At 33.4% G+C, this 10,646-nt stretch overlaps 1 protein-coding gene across 1 annotated transcript; it reads left to right on the top strand.

The window, feature by feature from the left end:
• The first annotated feature begins 143 nt into the window (after nt 1-143).
• Nucleotides 144-9,152, top strand: LOC138318839 (aarF domain-containing protein kinase 1-like). Its single transcript, XM_069261578.1, has 10 exons — nt 144-250; nt 1,274-1,449; nt 2,188-2,271; nt 2,607-2,810; nt 4,330-4,488; nt 4,877-5,035; nt 5,657-5,773; nt 6,261-6,404; nt 7,120-7,317; nt 8,661-9,152. The coding sequence occupies exons 2-10, from the start codon at nt 1,309-1,311 to the stop codon at nt 9,021-9,023; spliced, it is 1,569 nt and encodes a 522-aa protein (XP_069117679.1). The 5' UTR covers nt 144-250; nt 1,274-1,308; the 3' UTR covers nt 9,024-9,152.
• Nucleotides 9,153-10,646: the final 1,494 nt, after the last annotated feature.

Here is a 10,646-nt window from a genome sequence, read left to right as displayed (position 1 = left end):
GTGCCTCATTTACCCAATCAAACACTTTCTAATAACTCTGACTTTATATATTCCGTATCTGAAAAAAAATCAACTGGCCGAAAATTACACATGTCTATTCATACAAACGCTTGACACCAAGAGAGCTACAATGTAAAGCTCAAAAACGACATTGACTTTTGCTAACACTTCGGTCTTGTCAACCTTACATAAGTGCAACTGTACATGGACATGTCGATATATAAATGATACCCAACATCGTCTTCTTTAGGTAAGACTGACATGAGCAAACATATACGGACTAACTGGCTCCTGCTAATACAGTACTGAATATACTGACTGTTTGTAACAGTTGTTTCTGATACAGCAGACGACATTTTCACTGCCATGAATCTATAATATGCCTAATGTTAGGAAATATTACAGTGTAATTTGCTGACCAGTTTGGAAAAAACCACAATAATAATAATAAATCCAGATAGATATACTGTACTGTACAGTACACAGTTTGATACTGATATATTTTTTTTGCAGGATCACATTTCTCTCTTTAAATGATGTTTTCTGTATTTCTGTTGCAAAACTAATGTGACTCGTAATCAAATGATCAAGATTTTATTGGAAATGTAAAAACACCCCTTTTTTACATAAAAAAATATGGCCAAAGTGAAGAAGCTTCAGTTTCTTAATCTACATGTATTTATTGATCTATACACGAATCATGGATATCCATGATTATCGGTATAATTTTAATATTTATACATATATCCATACCATAATTCATTTATGGAAATATATCCAAAATACATACATGTTTAGGATTATAGCTACTGTTGTAGCAGAAAATATATTACCTTCTAACTGACTTTTCAGTCAGAAGGTGATATAATTTCCGCTACAGCAGTAGCTAATATATGGATATCCATAATTCAACTTCATTTTCCTGGCTATCCATATTTCATTCAGGGATATTTAAAAGGGAATGATGTGCATGGATATCCATATACAGTTCCACTTTACACTTATATGGATATCCATATAAATGGATCAACAAATCAGCACCCTCTATGGATTCTCAAATGATTTAGAAAACTAAAACGTATGAAAGATATTTTACTTCAAAGTCAAAATAGTGTCAGAATGGTTAAGATGTCTCAACATATTACCACAAGCCCTCTACCTCTGGGTTGCATGTTCGAATCCAATGTGGGGCAGTTGTCAGGTACTAGCAGCCTGAAGGTGGTTTTTGTCCTGAAGCTTTTTTTGTATACATGTTATTTGATCTCTTATACAGATATAACTATTGGAAGCTCAAAGATTTAACAAAAGATGAGATATCATTTACTGAAGCGTGTGTTGAAGTACAGCATCCTTGGAAGTGGCGTCGGAGGCTCAACAGTATATCTCTGGAAAAATGACTGGGAATTGACCAGTATAGGAGTTGTCAGATTTGGACGAGCTGCATTGGTGGTGAGAAACAATTAAGCTGTAGATGTTTATATTTACATACATTTGTGCTAGCGATCAATTTAATGTATTAACCCTTATATCAAATGCAATCATCTGATACTGTTCTACTAGAAAATAAAGAACATCAACTGATCAAGATACTGAAGTCAAATCTAAATAGCTAGGCTATTACATTTGTTTGCTGATGTCTATCAGTACGTCATGTTATTGTGGGGCTTTTTCTAGGTGCTTTTTGGGGCTGATTATGGGTCCCACTCCCCATGGAAATTATTTCAAATTTATGCCAAATTGCTAAAAAAATCAGTTACTCCTGGAAATTTCCTTTCCACTTTGTCAATTTCTTTCCCAAAATAAGATAAACATGCCCCTTCCTAATTAAGTGAATAAAGACCTGTATTGATGACATCATCAAGTTTTGAGCCCATATGGCAAAAGTGCTCGCAAGAAATATTGTTATTTTTACTTATTCATTTTTACATGTACAAATATATGCATATATTTTGTGCTTGTACGTTTGCTTAAAGTCTTTTTAATCATAAAAGTTTGAAAAATAACAATAAGCCTATATATAGCTTTTCATGCAATAAAAACCTATGGCATTATTATTAATGAATTGTATGCAATGTATCAGTAATAGTTATTCACAATGTCAGTCCAAAAAGTGGAATGAGTGCAGTAACACAATATCAATGTACCATCCATTGAATAAAACAACAGGTGTGTTAATTTCATCCACAGGCACTGCGAATAGCTGTAGATTATAAATTTAATTTGCATAACCAAGATAATTCTACCCCAGCATACAGAGAGCTTTTGTCACAGGTAAGATTACTAAATAAAAGTATAACAATTGTACAACGACTTGTTGAAAATTTTCTCCAAATTAAGACTGATAGCTTTACAGTACCATATGCATCTGCATGTAACCACATTATATATCAATGACATTCTGTGTGGTCATATACAAATGTAGAAATGTATTTCAATGTTATCATGCCATTAGATACATTGATATCTAAAATAAAATGAAATTTTATTCAGACTTGAATATACATGTATGATTTACAGATTGTAACACAATTAAAATTTAGTTCTTTCTTTTTCTTTACCTGGTAATTTAATATTTGTACATCTTTTTTTATCTATTTCTTTTGCAGATACATTTGCGCTCTGCCCTCAGATTACGGGACATGATCTGTAAAAATGGTGGTGCTTTTATCAAGGTAGGACAGCATGTTGGCACCCTGGACTACTTGCTTCCAGAAGAATACGTCAGCACAATGAAGGTGCTCCATAACCAAGCTCCACAGTCCGACCTGGCTGACCTTGAGAAAGTGGTGGAGGAAGACTTGGGCAAAAAGGTAGGGGTTATTGTGTGAGATAGGTAGATATATATATACAAAAAGGTAGGATTTGATGTGTGAGACAGGTAGATATACAAAAAGGTAGGGGTTATTGTGTGAGACAGGTAGATATACGAAAAGGTAGGATTTGATGTGTGAGACAGGTAGGTATAGAAAAAGGTAGGGGTTATTGTATGAGACAGGTAGATATACAAAATGGTAGGGTTTGATGTGTGAGACAGGTAGATATACAAAAAGGTAGGGGTTGATGTGTGAGACAGGTAGATATACAAAAAGGTAGGATTTGATGTGTGAGACAGGTAGATATACAAAAAGGTAGGGGTTATTGTGTGAGACAGGTAGATATACAAAATAGTAGGGTTTGATGTGTGAGACAGGTAGATATACAAAAAGGTAGGAGTTGATGTGTGAGACAGGTAGATATGCAAAATGGTAGGATTTGATGTGTGAGACAGGTAGTGCAAAATGGTAGGGTTTGATGTGTGAGACAGGTAGATATACAAAATGGTAGGGTTTGATGTGTGAGACAGGTGTAGATATACAAAATTGTAGGGTTTGATGTGTGAGACAGGTAGATATACAAAATGGTAGGGGTTATTGTGTGAGACAGGTAGGTATAAAAAAAGGTAGGGGTTATTGTGCGTGACAGGTAGATATACAAAAAGTAGAGGTTAATGTGTGAGACAGGTAGTGCAAAATGGTAAGGTTTGATGTGTGAGACAGATAGATATACAAAAAGGCAGGATTTGATGTGTGAGACCGATGTAGATATACAAAAAGGTAGGATTTGATGTGTGAGACAGGTAGATATACAAAAAGGTAGGGGTTGATGTGTGAGACAGGTAGATATACAAAAAGGTAGGATTTGATGTGTGAGACAGGTAGATATACAAAAAGGTAGGGGTTATTGTGTGAGACAGGTAGATATACAAAAAGGTAGGATTTGATGTGTGAGACAGGTAGATATACAAAAAGGTAGGATTTGATGTGTAAGACAGGTGTAGATATACAAAAAAGTAGGATTTGATGTGTGAGACAGGTAGGTATAAAAAAAGGTAGGGGGTATTGTGCGAGACAGGTAGATATACAAAAAGTAGAGGTTAATGTGTGAGACAGGTAGTGCAAAATGGTAAGGTTTGATGTGTGAGACAGATTGATATACAAAAAGGTAGGATTTGATGTGTGAGACTGGTGTAGATATAAAAAAAAAGGTAGGATTTGATGTGTGAGACTGGTGTAGTTATAAAAAAAGGTAGGATTTGATGTGTGAGACAGGTAGATATACAAAAAGTAGAGGTTAATGTGTGAGACAGGTAGATATACAAAAAGGTAGGATTTGATGTGTGAGACAGGTGTAGATATACAAAAAGGTAGGGTCTGCACATGTAGCAATTCAACATACACTGTATTATGTTCAATGAACACCTATGACTACAACAAAATACATAAATTATTAAAAAAAGGAAATAGTAATTTATCATTTTATGACTACATGTATTTTTGTTTTTGAGTATAGATTGAGGAGCTGTTTGTTGATTTTGAGTCTGAGCCTCTTGGCACGGCATCACTAGCCCAGGTCCACAAGGCTACTCTTACTGATGGACAGGTTGTAGCTGTGAAAATTCAACACCCCAAGGTCAAGGCCAGGTCATATGTGGATATCAAAACGATGGAGGTCAGTGGGTGTTAGGTGATCAATATCTGAGATAATCAAACATAAAAACTCTCTAAAGAAACTGATTTGTGAATGAAATTTCATCTGTGGCACACAATGAATGTGAACACATGTATATGCCATTGTCCCATACACTCATTGTGCCATTTATCTCTACACTGAGGTCACAGTGAATATTGTTGAAATTTGTTATGGATGGTGCTGAACCTGAAATAACTCCAAGGTAACAGCTAATGAGAATTAGGTTACAATTCTGTGATTCAGAACCAAACGTTTTGAATTTACTCTACAATTATTTTGACTGCATGTATGTATTACAGTCTGTTGGTTATTGCTTTACTGTTACCAGTATTAGGTTTAATGAGTTTATTTTTTCTACATTTTTCAGCTACTAGTGCGGGGATTAGCCTTAATGTTCCCAGGTTTCCAGTACATGTGGCTTGCTGAGGAAACAAAGAAAAATTTACCTTTAGAACTTGACTTCCTTAGAGAAGGAACAAACTGTGAAGCAGTTGCTAAGCAGTACAAGCATTGCAGCTTTTTGAAGGTGTGACTTGTATATACATTTATTTATATTTCAATAACTGTATAAAAAAAGATGTTTACATGGAATAGAAAAAAAAACTTCTAAAATGATAAATCACTTACATGTAAAAAAAATTATATATACATGTATATATCTTTCTTATTTTATAATCTATAAGATATAAAAGACATAAAACATTTTGACAAAAACACATCTTCCTATTTTATAATCCATAAGACATAAAAGATAAAATACGTTTTGACAAAAACATATCTTTCTTATTTTATAATCCATAAACCATAAGATAATTAAGATATAAAACGTTTTGACATAAACATATCTTCCCTATTTTATAATCCATAACATATAAAAGATATAAAACGTTTTGACAAGTCTGAATTTTAAGATTACCTGGTAGAAGTCAATAATAAATGAAATGTGTGTACATTGTTTTTAAATAAGAATATACTCACAGATAATTGTTTGACAACCATTTAGTCAGCTTTTACTGTTAATCAGATAAGAATATTTAAGTAGTAAAGAATTCAATGTAATGGTAGAATGTAAAGAAGTGTGGTAGAAAACAAGAAAGTGAAACTGAAAGTAAAATTGTTTTTACCAAGTGTTTTGATTACCAAATAGGTACCCAAAATTTTGTGGAACTTGTCTTCAGAGCGGGTGCTAACCATGGAATACTTTGAGGGAGGTAAAGTAGATGATCGGGAATACATGGAGAGTCACAACATATCAGTCAATGAGGTGAGTGTATTGTTTATACTGCATCCTGAAAGAATACCGTTTGATTTATACCTTACAAAGAGGAATAGTCGTAACTTTATTTGATGATCAGAGTTAACTTGTCAAATCTTGTTTTTTAATTTGTTCTCCCAATCCGCCTTATAAGAATAAAATACTGTTAGTTATATTATTTTCTTGATATCAAAAAAAATTCCTGTAAAGCACATTTAGAGTACTAGAATATATAGGACAATCCTTGTGTAAATCTCAAGTTGTTCCCCCTTCCTAACCTACATATAGTGTACATCCATGTTACCCTAATACATGTAACTACAGCATCAATTCTTACACAACCATACATTAGGGAACCTAAGCGATGTCTGATGTTTTCATGTCCTTCGATCTGTATTATTTGTAATGAGATCTTAATCTTCATCCTTATGTTTCTAAAAAGGTGCGGTGTGGTTAACATGTAGTCACAAATGATGAATTACTTGTTTAATGACAGGTGTCAAGGAAGCTTGGAAAGCTGTACAGTGAGATGATATTTGTACAAGGTTACGTCCATTGTGACCCACATCCAGGTAATGTTCTCGTCAAGAACACAGAATCAGGAGTGGACATCATTCTGATTGACCACGGTCTTTATCAGGTATTACAAGATATACTGTTATCCCTTGGTGGATTTTTAGTGTGACTAGTATTACAAATAACATACACATGTGATTGATTGGAGTTATCCCCCTTTGTTTTACATGGACTCAGTGAGTTTTGTATAGCGGGACTCTTTTTAAGCAAAACAATTGCAATCCATCTGCTTACTGAAGAGGCTTAATTTTGAGCATTAGGATAATTTTTTGTTAATTTTTATGCATATATGAGAGAATTATGCTATTATAACTATTTTTTTTGGCTTGAGTCTAGGACATTTTGTCTCTTGATTTAGAGTTTACAAAAAGGTTCAAATTGTGGTCAATGAATGCTTGAATACTTTTGCTATTCCTGTATATCTGTAGATTTGTTATAGAATCCCATTCTCCTTTGTTTTAGCCTGTCAATACATACAATAAATTTACTGGGAGTCTAGCTATTATGATATGGCAGTATCATAGAAGGATGTATGGAATGTAGAATATTTCAAAACACCTAAAAAATATTGTTTTAGTTATCATTGTGCTAATTGTCATGGTTTAAAATTTGTGTCTTACTACTTGTATTCAGAAATGATAATAAAACTTTTATGACAACTTCCAATGATATTTTGAATCTCTGACTATCCTAATGTTCATTGGATTAAGTTTGTGTGCTATTATTCCATCATGAGCTTATAAGTAACATAAGTTTTAATCAGTTGATGATATTTGTAGTCCTTGACCGACGACTTTCGTCTTCACTACTGTAAAATGTGGATGGCCATGATCAATGCCGATGTGGAAGGCATCAAGGAACATGCTGTAGCAATGAATGCTGGCGATTTGTATGGACTGTTTGCCTGTATGTTAGCAGCTAGATCGTGGAACTCCATAACATCTGGAATGGGGAACACTAAAATAACACAGGAGGAGGCAAGTTTTATTATTTTAAGCTTTTCGCCATCAATAGTTCAGAATTCCATGAAAAAAAGTGTGAGATATGGTGTAAAATTTTGACATCACTTAAATTTTTCAAAGAATACATATATGTATATAGTGTTAAAGGGACATGAACCTAATTAAACCATGTAAATTTGAGTAAAATACATATTTAAGACGTGTCAGATACCTTACATGTACTAAGTAATATATATCAGTTATTGTGCAAATGTGTCAAATAAAACAATTATAATGGAAATTCCATCTTTCTGTATTTTGAACCGGCCCGGTCGAATTTTGTAACGATAGTATAGTATTGTTGAACTTTAGTGACCTCCCACAATGCACTGCACAAATTAAGTAAAAAACATGGGTGAAGCGAACACAAACGAATTCCGATAGAAAACAGTGTACGTCAAGAGTCAGTAACGTGCGCGATTGGGAAAGTAGGTAAATATTAATGGATCGCTGAAATGCAAGAGACGGGAGCAACTCCCCACTTTATACTTGCGTGATGTACATATGTGCAATAAGTCAGGAACCTTTCGGGGTGCCCTGTCGAATGAAAAGTCTCGTTTGACTTTTGACTTATCATTCTTACGCTAAATACAAATTGTTTTATAACAAATATGGCTTAAACTTCAGTTGTCAACCACCGTAAATTAGAAAATAATCTGAAAATGTCGAAAACTAATATTCCTTGTCATGTCAGCAAGTTTGTTGTTCATTATAACCTCGCTTTCGGTCAGCTTTCGTTTTGTGTTCCAAAAATAGAATATGACGTTCTATTTTTAGGTCATCTGACCCGAAGGTTTTGAGGTAGGTATTCCCCACGTTTTCCTGTCGTTTTAGATAACCAATCAGTGTAATAAAATATTCAATAAACATCTGAAAACCATATCTAAGCATACAGAACAAATTATTTAAGGTTCATGTCCCTTTAACTTATGAATATTTTATTCATTACTGAATTGGCATTATCATATATAAATCATAGGAGATTAATGTAACATGACATTTTAATTTTATCTATATATTGTTTTGATGAAAGCATAATTCCTAAATTCAAATTGTGATGAAAACAAGAGAAAAGTTTTTCTACGTACAATAAAATCTGTCTTAGTGACCACCTCTGTATAAAGACCACCTGTTTACAGTAATAAGACCACTTTTCTAGGATTCCAAATGACCAATTTTAACACAATTCACCATGTGTATAGACTTCCTGACTATAAAGATAATTTTACCCTTCAGTGACCTTTAAATAGACAGGTTTGACTGTAATTACATGTACATGTAATACATGTCCATTTAATTTTATCTCGCTATCTTTACAGACAGATGAGATAAAGTCGTATGCAGCTTCACTGTTAGTACAAATATCAAACCTTCTGAACCGTGTCCCTCGACAATTGCTCCTCATCTTAAAAACCAACGATGTGCTGAGAGGAATAGAGACTTCCCTACAGACTCGGGCCAATGCCACATCATTTTTAAACATGTCCCGTTGTTGTGTCCGAGCTGTTACAGCAGACAGACTTCAAAAATGTCATTCTAAAGTGGAAATACTCCGAGTTAAACTACACTGTCAATGGCAGCTATGTAAAATTGGACTATATGAAATGTTCCTATGGTTACAGTCTTCATACATTGGCCGATTCATCTTCAGCACTAGAAATTCACAAGTGTTAGGAAGTTAACACACTGATCGTTTAGGGTTTACATTAAATTATTATATGCTTCTACATAAAAGTATTAATGTGTGGAAGTATGACAGATGTTTGTAATAAAACAGTGTATGAGAGAGAAGTTGTTTAAAAACGTATTACTTTGTACAAGTATAAGAAACATACCCGGGTAGTGATTTCTCAGTGAAAAGTATCAACTGTATCAGAGGTACTACTGTATATCAATCTGCGAAAAAAAACTTGCATAGTTGTTAAATTGACAGACTGATATGTAAAACCATGATGTTGATCATTTTCACAAGGTATTAACACAAATTTGGAATGTCCACGAATTTAGCGAAAATAAAACCTTTGTAAATATTAGCAATCATACAGTAGTTTTGCAAGATATTGTGAAAAATTAAATTGAATACATTGCAAGAGTTTGGTTGCTTTTGTATAAATGTCATCAAACCACTGCTTAAGGATGTACACCTCTGAGAAGTCAAAATTTTCTTGTATAAAACTTTTTTTCTCATATAGATTTTTGGAAATAGGAGTTCATACCATACAAGAAAATGGAAGAAAAAACATATGTCGGTGTGCTTGTTTTTGAGCTATTGTCACTCAAAGATACCAAGTTGACAAACTCTTAGATTTTTTGGGATTTTTGCCGTTTTGACCATATACACAAGAGTTTAAAGCCATAATTTCCTAATGAGATGTTTGATATGTATGGAAGATTGAAGAATTTATTTTCCTGTAGTCTTCTTTAAAAATATACAAGTTTTGATTAATAAGACTCATATTTTTTCTCAGAATAACAAAATATGCTACCCCTACCCCTTAATTTTGAGCTACAAAATGCACCATTTTCAGCCATTTTTGCCAAATTTAACCCTTTATAGAAACAGTTGTGGTATTAAAGTTTTGTTCATATTTTGCATATCAATAGGGAATGGGTTCTTCTTTCTGAATTAGGCAGACAAATGGGGGGTCAGTGTGCTTTCTTTTTTGCCCCATTTGAATATGTGTTATTTTTCAGTATTTTAGAGTAAAAAAATAAAAGTGCTAAAATTGCTATTAAATGTAAAAATAAAGTGACAAAGGTGTATCACTTCACGCAATAATGCTCAATATTTTAATAAGCATGAACCTAGTAAAGATTAGCAGCAAAAATTAGCTCGATACAGTTGAAAATGCTGGTGCAGTGATGATTTAAGTGAAAACAATTTCAGTAAAAAATGGTTAAACTATGGCCAAATGTGCCATTTCTTAAAATCCCTGTATAGAAAAAATCTACTGAAAATAGAAATGTAATTTTTTGACAAAATTTGCATCTGGCAACTTGCTACAGATATTGATAAAATATATTTGAAAATCTCATAACTTCTTTGATCTTTGTCGAAACGAGACTTCAATGGGACTGAAACCTCAGAAGAATACATCTTTAAGATGTTATTCTATTGGATTAAATGTCTTAAAAGATCGGTTTTGTATTTGCATATTACAGGGTTTTGCTCCGAAATTCAATGAAGTCACTGTAGGAACTACAGTACTGGGGTTAGGCTGATTTGGTTTTGGTTTTAATTGTTTGAAGTCACACCATACATATATTTACGTAACTATCAACAAAAAGACAAGTTAGATTTGAAC

This window comes from Argopecten irradians, chromosome 3 (assembly GCF_041381155.1).
Source record: "Argopecten irradians isolate NY chromosome 3, Ai_NY, whole genome shotgun sequence".
In the NCBI taxonomy this organism is placed as follows: domain Eukaryota; kingdom Metazoa; phylum Mollusca; class Bivalvia; order Pectinida; family Pectinidae; genus Argopecten; species Argopecten irradians.
The sequence above is the reverse complement of the archived record's forward strand: the minus strand, read 5'-3'. Positions and strand labels throughout refer to the sequence as shown.